The following is a 21673-nucleotide window of genomic DNA, read 5'->3' as shown; positions in this document are numbered from 1 at the left end:
CACCAGCGGGATACCGCTTTTGACAAGTTCTCCCGCCGGCAGCCTTCAGCATCTACCTCCTCAGGTAGACGTTTTTATGGGGGAAGCAAGACTGTTCCCTACTCTTCTGGTAAGCGTAGGTACAATCCTCCTTCTCGACAGCCTGCGGCCCAGGCTAAGCCCCAGCGCGCTCGCTCTCGTCAGCACCGTGCGCCTCAGCAAGGCCCCACGGCTCCCCAGCAAAAGCAGGGGGCGGGCTTTTTGACTGGCTCCAGCAAAGCATAGCCGACATCAACGTATCAGTGCCGGGCGATCTGCCGGTCGGGGGGAGGTTGAAAGCTTTTCACCAAAGGTGGCCTCTTGTAACCTCCGACCGTTGGGTTCTTCAAATAGTCCGGCAAGGATACACCCTCAATTTGGCCTCGAAACCTCCAAATTGCCCACCGGGAGCTCAATCTTACAGCTTCCAGCACAAGCAGGTACTTGCAGAGGAACTCTCCGCCCTTCTCAGCGCCAATGCGGTCGAGCCCGTGCCATCCGGGCAAGAAGGGCTGGCATTCTATTCCAGGTACTTCCTTGTGGAAAAGAAAACAGGGAGTATGCGTCCCATCCTAGACCTAAGGGCCCTGAACAAATATCTGGTCAAGGAAAAGTTCAGGATGCTTTCCCTGGGCACCCTTCTTCCCATGATTCAGGAAAACGACTGGCTATGCTCTCTGGACTTGAAGGACGCCTACACGCACATCCCGATACTGCCAGCTAACAGGCAGTATCTGCGATTTCAGCTGGGCACACGTCACTTCCAGTACTGTGTGCTACCCTTTGGGCTCGCCTCTGCGCCCAGAGTGTTCACGAAGTGCCTGGCTGTAGTAGCAGTGGCGTTTCGCAGGCTGGGAGTGCACGTGTTCCCCTATCTCGACGATTGGCTGGTGAAGAACACATCCGAGGCAGGAGCTCTACAGTCCATGCAGATGACTATTCGCCTCCTGGAGCTACTGGGGTTTGTGATAAATTATCCAAAGTCCCACCTTCTCCCAGTGCAAAGACTCGAATTCATAGGAGCTCTGCTGGATTCTCGGATGGCTCGTGCCTATCTCCCAGAGACGAGAACCAACAACTTGTTGTCCCCCGTCTCGCGGGTGCGAGCGTCCCAGCAGATCACAGCTCAGCAGATGTTGAGATTGCTGGGCCACATGGCCTCCACAGTTCATGTGACTCCCATGGCCCGCCTTCACATGCGATCTGCTCAATGGACCCTAGCTTCCCAGTGGTTTCAAGCTGCTGGGGATCTAGAAGACGTGATCCACCTGTCCACGAGTTTTCTCAAATCCCTGTATTGGTGGACGATTTGGTCCAATTTGACTCTGGGACGCCCTTTCCAAATTCCTCAGCCACAAAAAGTGCTGACTACGGATGCGTCTCTCCTGGGGTGGGGAGCTCATGTCGATGGGCTTCACACCTAGGGAAGCTGGTCCCTCCAGGAACGTGATCTGCAGATCAATCTCCTGGAGTTACGAGCGGTCTGGAACGCTCTGAAGGCTTTCAGAGATCGGCTGTCCCACCAAATTATCCAAATTCAGACAGACAACCAGGTTGCCATGTATTACATCAACAAGCAGGGGGGCACCGGATCTCGCCCCCTGTGTCAGGAAGCCATCAGCATGTGGCTCTGGGCTCGCCGTTACGGCATGTGGCTCCAAGCCACATATCTGGCAGGCGTAAACAACAGTCTGGCTGACAGGTTGAGCAGGTTTATGCAACCTCACGAGTGGTCGCTCAACTCCAGAGTAGTGCGCCAGATCTTCCTGGTGTGGGGCACCCCCTTGGTAGATCTCTTTGCATCTCGAGCCAACCACAAGGTCCCTCAGTTCTGTTCCAGACTTCAGGCCCACGGCAGACTGGCATCGGATGCCTTCCTACTGGATTGGGGGGAAGGCCTGCTGTATGCTTATCCTCCCATACCTCTGGTGGGGAAGACTTTGTTGAAACTCAAGCAAGACCGAGGCACCATGATTCTGATTGCTCCGTTTTGGCCGCGTCAGATCTGGTTCCCTCTTCTTCTGGAGTTGTCCTCCGAAGAACCGTGGAGATTGGAGTGTTTTCCGACCCTCATCACACAGGACGAAGGGGCGCTTCTGCATCCCAACCTCCGGTCTCTGGCTCTCACGGCCTGGATGTTGAGAGCGTAGACTTTGCTTCTTTGGGTCTGTCAGAGGGTGTCTCCCGTATCTTGCTTGCTTCCAGGAAAGATTCCACTAAGAGGAGTTACTTCTTTTTATGGAGGAGGTTTGCCGTCTGGTGTGACAGCAGGGCCTTAGATCCTCGCTCTTGTCCTACACAGACCCTGCTTGACTACCTTCTGCACTTGTCTGAGTCTGGTCTCAAGACCAACTCTGTAAGGGTTCACCTTAGCGCAATCAGTGCATACCATTACCGTGTGGAAGGTAAGCCGATCTCAGGACAGCCTTTAGTTGTTCGCTTCATGAGAGGTTTGCTTTTGTCAAAGCCCCCCGTCAACCTCCTACAGTGTCATGGGATCTCAATGTCGTTCTCACCCAGCTGATGAAACCTCCTTTTGAGCCACTGAACTCCTGCCATCTGAAGTACTTGACCTGGAAGGTCATTTTCTTGGTGGCAGTTACTTCAGCTCGTAGAGTCAGTGAGCTTCAGGCCCTGGTAGCCCAGGCCCCTTACACCAAATTTCATCATAACAGAGTAGTCCTCCACACTCACCCTAAGTTCTTGCCGAAGGTAGTGTCGGAGTTCCATCTGAACCAGTCAATTGTCTTGCCAACATTTTTTCCCCGTCCTCATTCCTGCCCTGCTGAACGTCAGCTACACATATTGGACTGCAAAAGACCTATAGAAATGCTAAATAGTAGTAGTAGTAGTAGTAGCATTGGCCTTCTATCTGGAGCGGACACAGCCCAACAGACAGTCCGCCCAAATGCTTGTTTCTTTTGATCCCAACAGGAGGGGAGTGGCTGTGGGGAAACACACCATATCCAATTGGCTAGCAGATTGCATTTCCTTCACTTACGCCCAGGCTGGGCTGGCTCTTGAGGGTCATGTCACGGCTCACAATGTCAGAGCCATGGCTGCGTCAGTGGCCCACTTGAAGTCAGCCACTATTGAAGAGATCTGCAAAGCTGCGACGTGGTCATCTGTCCACACATTCACATCTCATTACTGCCTGCAGCAGGATACCCGACGCGACAGTCGGTTCGGGCAGTCAGTGCTTCAGAATCTGTTCGGGGTTTAGAATCCAACTCCACCCCCCTAGGCCCATGTTTATTCTGTTCCAGGCTACACTCTCAGTTAGTTGGAAAAATTGTTAGGTCAATCTCAGTTATGTCCTCGCCGTTGCGAGGCCCAGTTGACCATGTTTGTTGTTTTGAGTGAGCCTGCTTGTCCTCGGAGAAAGCGAATGCTACATACCTGTAGAAGGTATTCTCCGAGGACAGCAGGCTGATTGTTCTCACAAACCCGCCCGCCTCCCCTTTGGAGTTGTGTCTTCCCTTGTCTTTGTTTTGCCATATACGGGACTGACGAACACGAGCCGGTCCGGGCGGGAAGACGGCCGCGCATGCGCGGTGCGCATGGGCGCGCGAGGACTAGCAAAGGCCTTTGCTAGTGAAGTTTCCGATTGGAGGGGCTGCCGTGGACGTCACCCACCAGTGAGAACAATCAGCCTGCTGTCCTCGGAGAATACCTTCTACAGGTATGTAGCATTCGCTTCCTGGTACTGCTATAACTAGTTTTTAGTTTTATTTATAACCAACATTGGTACTGTGTAACTGGTATTGGTATTAGCTTACCTAGCTCTGGTACTGTTGTAACTAGTATTGATATTAGTTTAGCTAGCTATGGAACTGCTGTAACTTAACAGTGATGTATTTATAGCCAGCACCGGTACTGTTTTAACTAGTATTGGTATTAGTTGAGCTTGCTCTGGTACTGTTGTAACTGGTATTGGTATTAGTTGAGCTAGCTCTGGTATTGATTTATTTATAGCCAGCATTGGTACTGTGTAACTAGTATTGGTCTATTTATTGCTGGCACTTCTTATCCTCAGTCTGCTTTTCCTGCCCTGTGTTCACTTTGTGCAGGTGCCTGGGGATTAGCTCTGCAAGGTCCCAGGTATAAAAGGTGCAGGCTCTCTTAGCTGCTCAGTGACAGCGCTAACCTTGCCTTCAACACCATGTTTTATGATTGTCTCTATACTGCTTCCTATCATCGTGAGTACTGTTCTTTTTCATCTTTAAAGAATATGCGTGCTGCTGATAGTATGCTCATATAAACACATTTTATTCTCTATATATTTTCTTTTTGTTTGTTTTATTTTGTCAAATGCTTTAAAATGTTGCTTGCCATTCCAGAAATAGTTTCTTCCGCTGTAAACAGTTCTAATCTCGTGCCTTAAATTTTCTTTTCTGTTGACCTGTAATATTTATGTATATCTGTGGATATAGAAGGCTGGTTTCCTCTGTTGAACCTTAGTGGATGGCTTTGGCTTTTTTCGGCTCACTGGGTCTAGCTATTTATGTCCCGCAAATTATGAGCACTCAGGTTATCTTAGCCCTGCTGTGTAATGATTGGCTGTCAAATTATTTTTCACTTGTACTGCAGAAGTAACAGAAGACATATGGACAGACTCTGTAAGCTTTTTTGCCCTTTAAGACAAAGTAAGAGAAAAACCTTGGTTGGGGGTGGATGTTTCCAAAGGTTTAACAGGCTAACTTTAGGAGCTAGCCAGTTCAAAGTCTGCTATGAAGCTCTTTCCCCCACTGTCCAGCTGAACTTAACTTTCTAATTTCATGTCAGCTTTTGGCTTGGCCAGTTACCGTTTAAGATTTACCACCATTTTTAAGAAATTCATTGAAGGCAGTGTATAGCAAGTGTAACCAAACCAAAATAGAGAGGAACAGTTTGCAGTACCGAAAATATGGAAATACAAAAGATCAGTGGGTACAGGTACCAAGTAAAAAGAATCAAACCTGTTCCAAAAAATAGCTGGAAATAAACAAAAACCCTTTAAAAAACAAATAGCATCAACAGATCATACATTAAATAATAAAAGACAAGAAAATAAGAAATAAATCATACATTTGCGTTGTTTTTTTTATTTTTTAATAATATTATTTCTTGGTTTTCTTTTACTTTTATTATATTTATGTTCCTTTGAATTATAGGTGGTTGTCCTTTTACGTATCTGAATATTTTGGCTGAGTTTGTCCTACTTTCTTGCTGCTTTTGTTTTGTTTTGTTTCTTTTTTTGGCTTTTGTCAATACTTTCCATCCACCCTTACTCCTCCTCCTTACTTTCCCTCCCTAAGTTCCTTCGCCAATTGCTTCGTTCTTTCAGCTCTTCATAATGTGAATCAACTGCACTGCAAGGTTAAGTCCCCTGATGCAGGCATTGTGCCGAAACCTGTTGGTCAGTTGATGTATTTACGGACAATTATTTAATGTATGTTCTGCTGATGCTATTTGATTTTTAAAGGGTTTTTGTTTATTTTTTGTCACGCTTCTCACGGAAGCACTGGGTTGTGAGCCCTTGGACCACTGCCGTGGAGTGGCAGTAGCAGGCAAAATCGCCTCCAAACCAGAGACAAGGCAAACCAGGACTGGAACCCCGGACTGGAGTTGCAGCAGAGGCAAACAAGCTGGAACAGGCAGAGCAGAAACAGCTAGACTTCACCTGCGCTTGACTGCCGTTCCCCGAGAGTTGAGCCCCCAGGTGCTGCCAGCCGGCAGGACTTATAGGACAGGGCAGGAACTGGATACCAACAGGAAACCCACGGGATCTAGAATACCCAAGGGAGGCTAGGCAGAATACTAGAGTAGGACCCTCAAACAAATACCACACTAGGTAGAAGCAGACAGGGTTGAAATCAAGACAGGGGTGCAGGGCTATGGCTGGAGCTCCAGTAGCGGAGAAGTACAGGCAGAGACCAGGACTATGGCTGAAGCTCCAGTAGCTAGAAATACAGGCAGGGAGCAGGGCTATGGCTGTAGCTCCAGTAGCTGAGAAATACAGGCAGAGGACAGGACTATGGCTGAAGCTCCAGCAGCTAGAAATACAGGCAGGGAGCAGGGCTATGGCTGGAGCTCCAGTAGCTGAGAAATACAGGCAGAGGACAGGACTATGGCTGAAGCTCCAGCAGCTAGAAATACAGGCAGGGAGCAGGGCTACGGCTGGAGCTCCAGTAGCTGAGAAATACAGGCATAGGACAGGACTATGGCTGAAGCTCCAGCAGCTGAGAAATACAGGCAGAGGACAGGACTATGGCTGAAGCTCCAGTAGCTAGAAATACAGGCAGGGAGCAGAGCAATACTGAAAGCTGCCAAGCAGCCACCAAGAAAGAAACCCAAGCCAGGAATACAGACCAGAGGCAAGACTAGGAAATAAGCAATAGAACCAAAACTAGCTACACACAGACTAACTAGAGTACAAGCAAGAAACTCAGATTAGAACTGGACTAGGCAGAAGTGCACAGCGCATCCCAACATACCAGGGACCTTAGACGATGCAAAGGCAAAGCAGAGAGTTTCCCAAATGGCTAATAAGCCCAGCAGCAGCTGAGATTCACTGCAGCAATCACCAAGCAGCTACGGATGCTGTGCAGGCTCAAACAAGACAAGCAAGTCTGGCAGGCCAGACGATCCGGACTGGACTGGGCTGAAGTCTGGAACGGGAAACAGCACACAGACAATCCAATGCAGCCACCAGGTCTGGCCACCAGAGGGCAAGAGGAACACAAACCAAAACACAGGCAGAAAGCATACTGAAGCACAGAGAGGCTTAACACACACAGGTGCAGTATAGTGGAGTAATCAGAGCCATGCTGGAAGCAGCCAGCACACAGAGACAGAACTAACTCAGGAAGAACAGACAGAAGCCAGCTCAGAAGCTGACCGCTGGAAATAAGGTGAGCCTGAGAGGGGTCATGACCACAATCGTGACATTTTTATACATTGCTATTATGCTTGTCACTGTGATGAGCTTTTAAATATTCATATATAAAGTTATGTCTACCCAGCTATTTTTATCAAACAATTTTGATTCTTCTTACCTAGTGACTGTTCCCACTGATCTTTTTTTTTTTTTTTTTGTATTTCCAATAGCTCAGGAATGCAAGGCTTTTGAAATAAAAATGATCAAATTCTTTGACACTCACAAGAAAAAATCTGGGTTTCCTATCACATTATAAACCATAAAATTCTGCTTCTTTGTCACCTAATCACCCATCCAGCTCTCCCTCTTCTTCCCTTCCCTTCCCTTCCTTTCTCCTACAATCTCTCATTGGAAAGCTATTATGATTCACCTATATGCAGGCTTATTTTTGAAAGAGAAGGGCGCCCATCTTTCGACGGAAATCGGGAGATAGGCATCCTTCTCTCAGGGTCGCCCAAATTGGCATAATCGAAAGCCGATTTTGGGCGTCCCCAACTGATTTCCGTCGTGGGGATGACCAAAGTTCCCGGGGGCTTGTCGGAGGTGTAGTAAAGGCGGGACTGGGGTGTGCCTAACAGATGGGCGTCCTCGAGCGATAATGGAAAAAAGAAGGGCGTCCCTGACGAGCACTTGGTTGGCTTTACTTGGTCCATTTTTTCTTACGATCAAGCCTCAAAAGAGTGTCCAAACTGACCAGATGACCACCGGAGGGAATCGGGGATGACCTCCCCTGACTCCCCCAGTGGTCACTAACCACCTCACAACCCAAAAAAAAAACAACTTTAAAAACGTTTTTTGCCAGCCTGAAATGTCATATTCCTCAGGTCCATTGCAGCAGTATGCAGGTCCCTGGGTGGGGGGAGGCATGTGTGTGTAGCAGAGGCATAGCGAAGGCGTGGACGTCCTTCTTTCAAACATTTTGGACATCCTGAACTGCCTCCCCTCCCCCCACAGGGACAGCCAAATTTCAAGGAAGTAGAGTGCAGAAGTGGCCTAGTGGTTAGAGTACTGGTCTTGCAATCCAGAGGTGACCAGCTCAAATCCCACTGCTGCTACTTGTGATCCAAAATCCAAATAAATAAAGGGTGTCAGAAGCATAGGCAAAGGCATGGATGTCATCACAGAAACATCAAGGCATGGACATCCTTCTCATAGAAACATCCACATTTTGGACGTCTTCAACTGCCATCGCAGGGACGGAGGCATAGCGAAGGACGTCCTTCACCCATACTAAAAAAAAAAGGACGTCTTTGACGAGCACTTGGACATTTTCACCTGGATTTGTATTTTTGTAAGGTTGTAGATGGCAATTTATTTAAGGTTGTAGACAGCTATTATACACGCAGCTTCTCTGCGTGTATGAAGCCGTCTTTGGCAGTGAGCAGCTCATTTGCATGTGATTTCCTTCATGCATGCCCGTTTCTTTCTGAATCGCTAAGGGATCGGTAAGGGAAGGACTTTTTCCGTTCAGTTAGTGCATTAGTTAGTCCACTGCAGTGCCCTCTAGGGTGCCCGGTTGGTGTCCTGGCATGTCAGGGGGACCAGTGCACTACGAATGCTGGCTCCTCCCACAACCAAATTAGTTGGATTTGGTCGTTTTTGACATGGGCATCCTCGGTTTCCATTATGGCTGAAAACCGGGGACGACCATCTCTAAGGTCGATCATCTCAACATTTATGTTGACCATCTCTAAGGTCGACCTAAATGTTGAGATTTGGGCGTCCCCGACCATATTATCAAAATGAAAGATGGACGCCCATCTTGTTTCGATAATACGGGTTTCCCCACCCCTTCGCGGGGACGTCCTGTGAGGACGCCCTCAAGAAAATGTGGGCGCCCCATTCAGTTATGCCCCTCGATGACTTCAAAAGGTGTCTTTGATGTTTCTGTCCTGTCTTGAGGAAGGAGGTTTAACCCCTGAAAGTCAGTCCAATACAAAGTATCACTTTATATTCTTTGTTTTATTTGTAATGAACAGCAGAACTGTGTCCAGTCAGAATAAATGCTGAATATATCACACATGCTAAAAGAAGAGAAGAGAGAAAGCAGAGTGACAGTGGGAGCTTATAAGAACAAAATCCTCTGGCTAGTTTTGTGTCTCTGCATGGGTATTACATGGCAGTAGAAGGATTGGAGGAGAGATAAGGATGAAAGGATATTGCTTGGTAAATATTGGAACAAACCACTTTGTTAATCTGTCATGTTCATTATGGTTGTTATTGTGAGTTATTTGTGAATAAAGAGATTCTTCTTAAAGGAGGGAAGAGGATTTCAGATATCAGTTTACCATAGGGGAATAGATAGGGCTGTATAAGGTGCTAGGACATTATGCATTGGCACAGCTCCAAGAAAATATTGTACTGAAAGCATATAACCCCACTTAAGCTGGGTTGTGGAGCCCCTGGAAGGGGGCTATCATAGTGCCAAACTGACTGGACTGTGGTTCCAGGACAATAGACCTGACCAAAAATTGGGAAGGGGGGAGTAGAAAGGGGAGTGTGCATTTTATTAACTTTTGTTTCTACACTTTAAGTGGACTAACCACATCAACCACATAACCTTATCCAAGTGTAAATGGGACATAGGCAATTTCCAGTGATAGTGCTAGGCAGACCATGAGAAAAAGATGATTTTATTACATTTCATTTTATTGAGTTGTACTGGGAAACTAGATCAAAGTGCGTCTTGAATCATAAAATTCCAGTTCTCTTAAATCCAATTAAATACATTTTGACCAGCTAGATTTAAATAAATTTTCATCTGAAAATTTAACCATTTGAGATCTGCTGAAAATTCACCTCACACTAAGCAAGTATCTTACCTACTTGGTAGATCTTTGGAAATTGACCCTCTAGTGACTTGGCTTTTGATCACTTTGGGGTCTTTTTTTTTTTTTGTGGGATCTAGCCACCCGACTCTGGAGAATGGTTGCCTCTCCCAGCAGCTAAATTTAACCACTCAACTAGCTTTCCAAGAATAGCGGAGATTTAGCTGCCTAACTGGTTTTCACCTGTCTAAATTCATTTGGCAAATGGTTGTACTGTATTTTAGTCATCCTAATTTTGGCTGCCTAGATTTAGGACATTTTCAGTTGCAACATTTTGGTTGCTCAAAGTGGATCTAGGATCAAACATATTTTAGCTGGGGATTTTAGGTGTTTGGGGATTGTATGAAAATTATCCCCCTTTCTATTCAGAGTGAATAGAAATTTAATGTCACAAGTTGGCTTCCAGATTTAGCACAAACAGGATCCTAAGACACTGCAAAAGATACAGCAAGCCAATAGTGAATGTACTGAGGCCAGCCTGCACTGAACAGGAATAGACTACAACACTTACCTTGTGGCTCTGTCAATCTGACTTTGTTGTTTTCTTTTCTTATTTCCCGTATTATCTTCTATTTTCTGGTTTCCTCTTTCTTAAAAGCAAGACTCAGTCTAAGAATCTATATACAGATAATGGTTTGTAGTGGCTCACAGCAGGCTGTGCCTGGGCATTTTATTATTTGGAAAAGGTTTTACTTTATTTTATTTTCCTCCTCATCTCTCCAGACCAGTCTAGACACATAGGTATACACTCTCCTGCCAGTTGATGGAGTCTGAGAACCACAGGTTCAATGCCTTCATCCTAAAGAGGGTTCCATGTAGCCCACAACCAGCCAGTATTTCTCGGTCTTCTGCAGAGGATTACATTAACCCAAGCTGTAGCAAGGAATGGACCTGAAATTGCTGAACTGGATACTGTTGATGACCGGTACCACCTTGAGTAGTTAGGAGAGCCCACTGTCTGGACAATGTAGTTGTCAGGTTCTCGAAGCAGAACCGGAATACGTGAGCCCTTGGGCCACTGCCGAAGAGCGGCAGCTGCAGGCAAGACCACCCTGGAACTGGAGACACAGAAGAGCAGGACTGGAACTCTGGACTGGAGTAGAACTGAGGCAGGCAACTAGAACAGGCAGAACAGGAACAACTTCACCTGCGCTTGACCACCGTTCTTCCGGAGTTGAGCTCCGGAGTGCGGGTGGCTGGCAGGACTTGCAGGATAAGGCAGGAACTGAAGATCCAGAGGACCCACCCTGGGTCTGGGGTACATGAGGGAGACTAGGCTAAATACTAGACTCGGACTGAAAGCTGCATGCAGCCACTAAGCCAGAAAGACAAGACAGACCAAGGGGACAAGACGTACACAAAGGCTAGGCAGAGACAGGATTCAGGATATACACTCAGGATATACACACTAGCTAGGCAGAGACAGGATTCAGGATATACACACTAGCTAGGCAGAAGCAGGACTCAGGAAATACAAGCAAGCTAGGCAGAAAAAGGACTCAGGATACACAAGCAAGCTTGGCAGAAACAGGACTCAAGGTATACAAGCAAGCTTGGCAGAAACAGGACTCAGGGTAGACAAGCAAGCTTGGCAGAAACAGGACTTGGGATATGCAAGCAAGCTTGGCAGAAACAGGACTCGGGATATACAAGCAAGCTAGGCAGGGCAGACAGAAGAAGAACCAGGAACTAGCAGAGTCTTTGGGCAGGCAGCTGACAATAGAATAAACCAGGAGCAAACAGAGTCTTGGGCGGGCAGCAGGAAGAGGAATAAACCAGGAGCTAACAGAGTCTTAGGGCAGGCAGTGGATAATAGAATAAACCAGGAGCAAACAGTCTTTGGGCAGGCAGCAGATAATAGAATAAACCAGGAGCAAACAGAGTCTTTGGGCAGGCAGCGGACAATAGAATAAACCAGGAATAACAGAGTCAGGGCTGAAGCTTCAGCAGCTCCAAACACAGACAGAGAAAATGGCTGAAGCTTCAGACTCCAAACGCAAGGCAAGGCAAAGGAAGGACTAGCAGTCCACAGACACAAAACAGACACAAAACAGAAGGGCAAAAGCCCACACGGAAGGACTAGCAGTCTACTACTACTACTATTTAACATTTCTAAAGCGCTACCAGGGTTGCGCAGCGCTGTACAATTAACAAAGAAGGACAGTCCCTGCTCAAAGGAGCTTATAATCTAAAGGACAAAAAGTGCAGTCAATCACGATTGAGGCAGTCTAGATTTCCTGGATAGGGGTACAATGGTTAGGTGCCGAAAGCGACATTGAAGAGGTGGGCTTTGAGCAAGGATTTGAAGATGGGTAGGGAGGGGGCTTGGTGTATAGGCTCAGGGAGTTTATTCCAAGCATAGGGTGAGGCGAGGCAGAAAGGGTGGAGTCTGGAGTTGACGGTGGTGGAGAAGGGTACTGAGAGGAGGGATTTGTCCTGTGAGCGGAGGTTACGGGTAGGAGCGTAAAGGGAGATGAGGGTAGAGAGGTAGTGAGGGGCTGCAGATTGAGTGCATTTGTAGGTTAGTAGGAGAAGCTTGAACTGTATGCGGTACCTGATCGGAAGTCAGTGAAGTGACTTGAGGAGAGGGGTGATATGAGCATATCGGTCTAGGCGGAAGATAAGACGTGCAGCAGAGTTCTGAACGGATTGAAGGGTTGATAGATGATTAAGTGGGAGGTCAGTGAGGAGTAGGTTGCAGTAGTCAAGGCGAGAGGTAATGAGAGAGTGGATGAGAGTTCGGGTGGTGTGCTCAGAGAGGAAAGGGCGAATTTTGCTGATGTTATAGAGAAAGAAGCGACAGGTCTTGGCTGTCTGCTGGATATGGGCAGAGAAGGAGAGGGAGGAGTCGAAGATGACTCCGAGGTTGTGGGTAGATGAGACGGGGAGGATGAGTGTGTTATCGACTGAAATAGAGAGTGGAGTGAGAGGAGAAGTGGGTTTGGGTGGAAAGACAATGAGCTCGGTCTTGGCCATGTTCAGTTTCAGGTGGCGGTTGGACATCCAGGCAGCAATGTCGGATAAGCAGGCCGATACTTTGGCCTGGGTTTCCTCAGTGATGTCTGGTGTGGAGAGATAAAGCTGGGTGTCGTCAGCATAAAGATGATATTGGAAACCATGAGATGAGATCAGCCCACACGGAAGGACTAGCAGTCCACAGACACAAAGCAGAAGGGCAGCGCCCACACAGAAGGACTGGCAGTCCACAGACACAAATAGCAGATGGGCAAGAGCCCCAGAGAAAGGCTAAGTAGCATCGCAACAGTGCTCTCACTAACCTCACGGCCTATTGGCATAACACTCTTACTTACTATGCAAAGGCCCTGAATGCAAGCACAGCACTTCCTTATGAAGGCTCTCACTGATTATGTCACCTACTGCAGGACAGGAGCATGGAACACACTCACACCAAGGAGAGGCTTGGAACACATAGGAAGAACAGGCAGGAGCCATCTTGGAAGCTGGCACAAAACAAGCGGGAGCCATCTTAGATGCTGTCTCCTCAGAGAGGCATAGCCCACACAGGTGAGGTCTAGTGAAGCAATCAGCACACAGAGACAGAGACAAGACTAACACAGAAACAGACAGAAGCCAGCATAGATGCTGGCCCCCAGAAATAAGGTAAGTCTGAGGGTGGTCACGACCAGAGACGTGACAGTAGTTCAGGATCATTGGCCAACAACTGAGACCTGAGACATTGTGGTTAATGAGTCATCTGGAGATGAGAACCATACTTCTTGCCCTTTGAGCCTTTCTGCCACTAGTTCATGTCAAAATAGTTTGAATGTTATTGGACAATGCGACAGCAGTAGCATATGTCAATTGGCAGGGCAGCTCCAAGAGTCAATATGTATCGAAGGAGGTGAAGATGCTCATGTGTTGGGCAGAGAGGCACCTGATCAGTCTGACAGAAGCATATGAAACTGGAGTAGAGAATGTGCAAGCGGATTTCCTGAGCAGGAACACCTTGGATCCAGGAGAATGTAATCCTGGCAGAGGAAGCCTTCTTTCATATTGTCCAATGTTGAGGAAGGCCAGTCATAGATTAAACAGTGACAGCAGAGAATGCAAAGGTTCCAAGGTTTTTCAGCTACAGGAGAGAATATTGTTAGCAGGCATAGAAACTCAAGTACAACCATGGCCACAAAGTGGGCTGTTGTAAGCATTTCCACCATGGCACTTAATGAACAAATTCATTCAGAAGGTGGAGAGTCATCTGGGGTTGGCCTTGCTGGTAGTTCTGGATTGGCCAAGAAGACCTTGGTGTTGGGGACCTCATGAGATTAAAAGTTGGGAAGCCCTTGGTGTTGTCAAAGATGGTGAACCTCCTGGTGCAGGGACCAATTTCGATGCAAGATATTTCTCCATTCTGTCTTATGACATGGCTCTTTAGAAGGCGAAATTGAGGAACAGTGGTTATTCCGGTCAGTTTATAGATACTTTCTTGCAATCCAGGAAGACCTCAAACTTCTTAGCTTATGTTAGGGCAGTGATTCCCAAACCTGGTCCTGGAGGCACCCCAGAGTATACACAAATATTCATGAGAGAGATTTGTATGTGTTGGAGGCCCATACCGAGGGCATGCAGTTTATTTATAAGTCATTTATGTGGAACCGTGTCAAAAGCTTTGCTAAAATTTAAATACACTACATCTATTGCTCTCCGTCGATCCAACTCTCTGGTGACCAGTCAAAGAAATTAATCAAGATTTGTCTGACAAGACCTGCCTCTAGTGAAACCATGTTGTCTCGGTCCTGTAATCCATTGAATTCAAAAACTTTAGTAATCTCTGTTTTAAAAGCATTTGCATTAATTTATTTACCACAGAAATCAGACTTACTGGCTTTTAGTTCCCAACCCTTATTTCTGCTTTCGTGGAGAAGGGACCACATCTGCTGTTCTCCAGTCCTCTGAGACCATTCCTGACTCTTGAGAAGCAGTGAAAAAGTCAGCCAACGGAGCCACTAGAACTTCCCTAAGTTCCTTCAGTACCCTCGGATGTATGCCATCTGGCTCGATCGCTTTCTTCACCTTAGTTTAGTCAGCTCCTCATGAACACAGTCCTCTGAAGATCGTTTAGGGACTACCACCCCTCCATTTCTATTTGTCTTCTGCAGTCCTGCTTCCTGCTCTCAGCTGTGAACACAGAACAGAAATATTTGTTAGGCAATTCCGCCTTATCTTTATCAGATTGTACATATTCCTCCCCTTCACCTTTGAGTCTCACAGTGACACTTTTGCACTTCCTCCTATCACTAGTGTATCTAAAAAATGTCTTGTTCCCCCATTTTACCGTATTGGCTGTTTTTCCTTCCATTTGCATCTTTGCATTCCTGACTAGTCTTCCAGCTTCTCTTAGCTTTTCCAGATATTGTTGCCTGTCTTTCTCTTTCTGTGATCTCTTGTAGTTGTGTTTTCTTGTAGTTTATAAAGGCTAACCTCTAGAGTAGCCTAGTGGTTAGTGCAGCGGATTTTGATCCCTGGAAACTGGGTTCGATTCCCACTGCAGCTCCTTGTGACTCTGGGCAAGTCACTTAGCCCTCCATTGCTCCAGGTACAAATATGCACCTGTATATACTATGTAAACCGCTTTGAATGTAGTTGCAAAAACCACAGAAAGGCAGTATATCAAGTCCCATTTCCCTTTCCTTACCTGTTCAACTACTACTTTTGAGAACCATAGCAACCTCCTTTTCTTCTTACTTTTATTTACTTTTCTTACAAAAAGGTTTTTTGTCCTTATAATAGCTACTTTCAGTTTTGCCTGCTGCCTTCCAGCTTCTTCAGATGTTCTCATCCAGTCAGCAATTCCTTGAGGTAATCCCCATCTGAATAAAGTACAAAATTTTGAAGTCTAGAACCTTCACTTTTGAATGAACCCACTCCACACTTCTTAATATTAAACCTCACCATCTGGTGATTACTGGATGCCAAAAGATCACCTACTGTAACATCAGAGACACTCTCTCCATTAGTAATCACTAAGTCCAGTATGGCCCCATCCCGTATGGGTTCCTTTACCAACTGCTGGAATAGTTCCCCCTGTAGGGAATCCAGGTTCTTCCTGCCACTAAAAGACCCCGCAATAGGGATTCCCAATCAACATCTGGCATATTATTTATTTCAAAATCTGTTTTTATTCAGTAATAAGAAAATGGAACAGAACAGCAGCAAATCCACACAAATTGAATTGAATGAAGAACAATAGGCTACTGCAATAATACAAGGATGAGGTAGAAACACAACTCCCCCCACCAAACCCATCCACCCAAACCCAAACTAGGAAGAAAATCACCCACCATATCATAGGTTAGAGACTTGAACTCTTATAGTCCCTACTTAACAACCAGATTTAGAAAAAGCCCTTATAATCCCCCCCCCCCCCCACACACACACACAATTAGCCTCTTCCTTTGGGTATGTCCAAATCAAAGTCCCTCCACATCTTGGAAATTGTTTAAAACATGACTACGAGCTCTGTGGGAAATCGAGTTCAAGTAAGGCTCCCAAATTAAAAGAAATAGTTTTTGCCGTTTAAGATGGTATTGTACCCATTTGTTTCTCACATCAATAACTCATGAAGTTTGTTACGCCAGTACCAGAAACTCGGTGGCTGGTCACTAAGCCAATGATTACGTATACATTTTTTCCCAAGAATGTAATCGTTACTTAAAGAACAACTTTTCTCCCTTGCCCTGTGCCCCTAAAGAGGCTGAGTTTTTAAAAATAATCCCCTCAAACGAAAATGGAAGGGAATAGTCAAATAGAGATTGAATATAATAAATCAAAAATGGCCAAAACACTTTAATTTATTGGCATTGCCACAACCCGTGTGAACCAAAGTATTAGTTCTGGAATGACATTTGGAACACTGATAGGTGGCTGCACATCCAGTGTAAAACGCCTGATTCTGGGAAAAGTATGTTCTATAGGCTATATGAAATTGGCACTCCTGCAACTCTACACTATGCACTTCCCTGGGTAACCCACTTAATAGCTCCTTGAAGGATGCAACCTTAAGAGATATTCCCAGTTCTTTGGACCGGGCTTCAATAACTATGTGTAAATTTTAGGTTTTTGCTGATTGCTCAATTTCTTATGAAGCAAGGAAATTGACACGACCCAAAGCATCCCCCTCCAAGAGCTCTCTAATCTGCTGCCCAACATTTAGTTTTAATGTTTGGGGGGACCTAGTGTGCAAATAATGAGCCAATTGCAAGTAAGCATAATGGTAAGCGTAATGATCTTCCACACCAAAGGAAAAGTGCTGACATAATTCATCAAATGCCAACAGCAAGCCATCTAACTGAAGCAGATGTTCCACCAAGGTTTTCCCGTGAGAAGCCCACTGACGAAAAGCCAGGAAGGATCTCCACATTACCCGTTATCAGCAGAAGAACTGTGCATGTAGGGTCCAAAGCCCAACTGGTTAGATAAGGCCAATAAGATACTGGCTTTAACCACTGCAGGCAAATTAGACGGTCTAGCATGGAAAAGTTAGATAAGATGACATGGATGAAAATAAGCCCTCTTAAAGGCTTATGTCTGTGAACTGACTATACACCTATCAGTAGTACTTCCTCTTTCACAGCCATCTATATAAATAATTCTCACCTCAAACATTCTGAAGCTCACTCTGTGGCAGGGAAACACTGAAGCCCTTCACTGTTGGTAGGCTAGGCTGTCAGCACCACTCACTGTCACTCATAGACCCGCCCTCAGCCATGCCCCTTCCGCACATAATTCGCAACCCCAACGTTCTAGTGAAGCTGCAACTTCCGAGGTGGTATAGATCGGAATTTTTCCCCATGAGTGTCTGCCCCGCCCTCGCGTCACAATGAGATGACGTCGAGGGCGGGGCTATGACACTCAGCGAATCGCATCGCTCAGCCCTACACCCCCCCCCACGTTGCCACCGCTACCACCCTCCACCCCCCCCCCAAGGTCACCGCACCCACTACTCAACCCTCCACCACAGATCGCTGCCGCTCCCCCCCTCCCTCCGTCCAACGTCAGCTGTTTTAAAAAGGATGCGGGGCACCGCAGGCAGCCATTGGCTGTCAGCTCTGCATCCTCTACTCCTCTCACGTCACTGCCCCTGGAGTAGAACCCCGGAGGAGCGCAGCGACATGAGAGGTGACAGCAGGAAAACCTTGCTAGCGCCCGTTTCATTTGTGTCAGAAACGGGCCTTTTTTACTAGTATTTTAATAGCTTCAATTCAATCTCTGTTCACTTCCTCTGTCTGTAAAGGAGGTCTGTATATCACACCTGTGTAAATACGTTTGCTATTCCCTCTTTCCAGATTGACCCACAGTGCCTCTTCCTTACCCTGTAGGTCCTGCAATTGTGTGGCTTTATTATTATCTTTAACATATAATTTATTTATTTATTTATTTATTTATTTTTATTTATTGCATTTGTATCCCACATTTTCCCACCTATTTGCAGGCTCAATGTGGCTTACAGAGTTTTGTTATGACATAGTCATTACAGGATATCCTTTCTTCCTACCCTGTCTTTCCTAAACAGATTATAGCCTGGTCTAACTATATCTCAGTCATGGTTCTCTGTGAACCATGTCTCTGTGATTGCCACTAAATCCAAATCAGCCTCTTCCATCACAGCCTCAAGATCTAAAACCTTATTTCCCATACTTCAGGCATTAGTATATACTGCTTTCCAGACATTGCCCCCTTTTTCCCATTTGTGTAGTATTTAATGCTTCACTTACCTGGGGGCTTAATCTCCCTACCCCAACAATTCTAGTTTAAAGCCTTCTTCAGTAGGTTAGCCAGTCTGCTGCTGAAAATACTTCTTCCCATCTTTGATATATGGACACCATCTCTGCTCAGTAGCCTTTGGAAAAACATCCCATGGTCCAGGAAGCCAGAATGTTCTTGGTGAACCATCTGCGCAGCCACATATTCATTTCCAGGATGTGAGCTTCTCTGCCTTGGCCTTTACCCTCAACTGGGCGGAACGATGAGAACACCACCTGTGCACCTGTCTGCTTCACTGTTTTTTCCCAGAACCATGAAGTCACTTTTGATAACATTTGGAGGGTTACCTAGCAGTATCATTTGTGCCAACATGGATGAGCAGCATTGGATAATAGTCATTAGGCTTGATAAGTCTCAGCAAGCTCTCCTTAACATCTTCAAATTTGGCACCTGGCAGACAGCATATCTCCCGGGGCATCACATCACATGGATGCCTCTGTACCCCTCAGAAGGGAATCACCAACCACCACTGCCTTTCACCTCTTAGTGGTCACTGATTCACAACTTTGGGGATTTTGAGCCCCAGTGCCTCCTCTCTCTGGGATGCTTTCACCTCCTCCAGTTCCAGGGCATATCAGTTCTTCAGTTTGAGGGCAGATGGAGTCGTGGTATGAGTCCTGTAGGGTTTCATGATCTGAGTTCAGTTGTCCTCTTTGAACACAGCTTCTTCTTCCCCACTGCTGGAAATCTTTGATGCTTTATGAAGCATTTCATCAATGTATTTCTCATTTTTGTATATGCTTGTCAACCTTGCCATCTCCTCTCTCAGTTCTTTGACTTCTTTCATGAGGGATTCAAGCTGAAGACATCTTGCACATGGGACTAGCCCCTCTCCTGGGATCACATTTTCTGTCTGCACAGAGGCAGAAGCTGTAACTGGGACAATTTTGGTGACATGATGTTTCCCAGCCATACTGCAGTTGCAGAAGTATTTGCACCTGTAGAAAGAAATCAGAAAAAGCCCTACCAGAGTCCCTAACTTGTCCTCAACTGTCCTGTAGTCTAAAAGTAGCAGCTGTCTTCTTTTGTGTATGGTTGAAACCTCAGAAGTGATAGGACAAATATATTATTTAGGTAAAAAAGAAATTCTGGAGCATTCAACCAAAAAAGCTCCTTAAAGAGAAAATTAAACTAGGTCCACTCTACTAAGATAAGAAAAAAAATGTAAATATTCTAGTGACAGATAAGCAGATGAACTGCCAGTGAGGTATTGAAATCCCTGTTCGTTTTCCTCCTCATTCTCTGTCCAGACGGACCCTTGAGACCTGGCGATTCCATCTCTGAGTCCAGCCCAGGTTCCACGGCTGCACAAGTGGGCGTGCCAACACAAGTTGTACAGCAGGTCCAGGCCGCACAACAGGTACTAGCCTCTGCTCTCGGTTTCTTTCATGTGATTGTTGGAGAAGGCTACTAGAATGACAAGGGGTGCTGCAGGGAAGAAGTGAGGTGCATTAGCAGAGCTCTATATGTGTGTGTGCGTGTACTGGAATAGTAGAAGGTGCTGCAGGGCAGGAGTGAGGTGTACTAGCAGAGCTTTGTGTGAGGGTCACAGTACTAGAATAACAGGAGGAAATGCAGGGCAGGCGTCAGGCACATTGGCAGAGTGGGGTGTGTGTGTGTAACAGAAGGAACTGCAGGACAGAAAGTGAGGTGCACTGGCGGAGCTGTGTGTGAGGGTCTCAGTGCTAGAACAGCAGGGGGAGACATTTTCAAAGCATCTGCACTATACTTGACTCCCTCTTGTTTTGTTAATTAGAAGCGGATAAATTTTTGTTATGTTCTCCAGTGATTCAGATACTGAAGTCCCAATTCAAAGGTTTCTTCGGCCAACTTGCATAGTCATAAGGACAAGCCTCTTTTCCTCCTCCTCCCCCAACTTCCTTGCCAAAAATATCAGTGCTGGGGCATGCCTGGGACCCAGTTTCACTTGACAGACACATGTTATCCAGATAATTTTTCCAATTAACTTAAGATTGGATGTTCAGCTCAAACACATTCAGGCTGAATATCTGGATAAAGTTAGCTAAACAAGACCTGCAGAATATCTGTAAAGAATAAATGTAAAATCCCAGAGGGACATCTTGATTGCCATGATAGAGATTACAGTTTAATTCCCAAGCTCAGCTTCTGCTCTCTGAGCTGGCCAGGGAAGGAGGGTGGGCGTGCAGGTTCCTGGCATGAAAGGGTGAGGTCTGAGCAGGCTTTTGGCATGCATGCACATGAAGTTCTGGAAGGAGTTGCCGTTTGTGGCCCCTCGCCAGGCAGTCTGTCGCTGGATAAATAAAAGAGCAAGGAAGGTTAAGGAAAGGTTATGCCACAGTCCAGTGGAAGTCAGTTCTGACTGAGCAAGAGGGAACTGCCAGGTCTTTGCCCTTGCAGTGTTGCACTCACATGGGGCAGCTGGTACTTCTGCTTCTGTAACCCCAGCTTTTGGTGTTTCGGTGCGCAGAGGCTGTTGGTCCAAGCCAGTGTCCAGCCTAAAGGAACTGTAGTGCCCCCTCTGCAGCTTCCAGGAGTGCAAGTACCTGATCAAGTTTATGTGTGTGTGTTCTGTGTCCCACCATCTTACTTAACTGACAAGCCCCTGCTCTTCTCATTAGGTCACTCTGTGAGCCAGCTCTGCATGCCTGTTGCATGTATGTCTAATATTGTATTCACATATACTGCACCAGAGCAGGGGCCATAAAACCCAGTCCCTTCTCTGTCTCCATGCAGCCTGCAGACTAGATTTCATAGCATGAGGAGCTGTTTGCCTTTGGTCTGGGTGCATCACTGCAGGCCACAGGATCCTGTTACTGGCCAGCACTGATAAACACCCTTCCAAGTAGAGCTGAGGGAGTCTCAGTGTGTGGAAGCACATCTGACTGGATCAGCACAGTGCCATCATGCAATGGGATCAACAAAATTTCTGATTCCTGGAACCAAGGTTTTAAGGGGTTAAGTTTCTTTGTACAAATTATGAAATTAGTCTTAAAAATAAAGAGAGCCTGTGTCATAACAGGGGGCAGAAGTGTAGCCAGAAGCTGGAGCTGTGTCTTTGGCTGCAGTGAGTGAGAGTGAACCTTGTCTGTGTACAGGTTAGCTGCAGTGTGGTCTTCTTGATTAATAAGCTGAGCATGGTATGTTC

General features: G+C 46.4%; 1 protein-coding gene across 5 annotated transcripts in view; it reads left to right on the top strand.

The window, feature by feature from the left end:
• RFX1 (regulatory factor X1) overlaps positions 1–21673 on the top strand; it is a 312572-nt gene that overhangs the window by 83340 nt on the left and 207559 nt on the right. For all 5 annotated transcript variants that reach the window (XM_030196902.1, XM_030196905.1, XM_030196904.1 and 2 more), the window contains exon 3: positions 19797–19906. In XM_030196902.1, the coding sequence (XP_030052762.1) occupies positions 19797–19906 (110 nt within the window). The remainder of the gene's footprint in view (positions 1–19796; positions 19907–21673) is intronic.

The sequence above is a fragment of the Microcaecilia unicolor genome, chromosome 3, assembly GCF_901765095.1.
Source record: "Microcaecilia unicolor chromosome 3, aMicUni1.1, whole genome shotgun sequence".
Classification (NCBI taxonomy): Eukaryota; Metazoa; Chordata; class Amphibia; order Gymnophiona; family Siphonopidae; genus Microcaecilia; species Microcaecilia unicolor.
The sequence above is the reverse complement of the archived record's forward strand: the minus strand, read 5'-3'. Positions and strand labels throughout refer to the sequence as shown.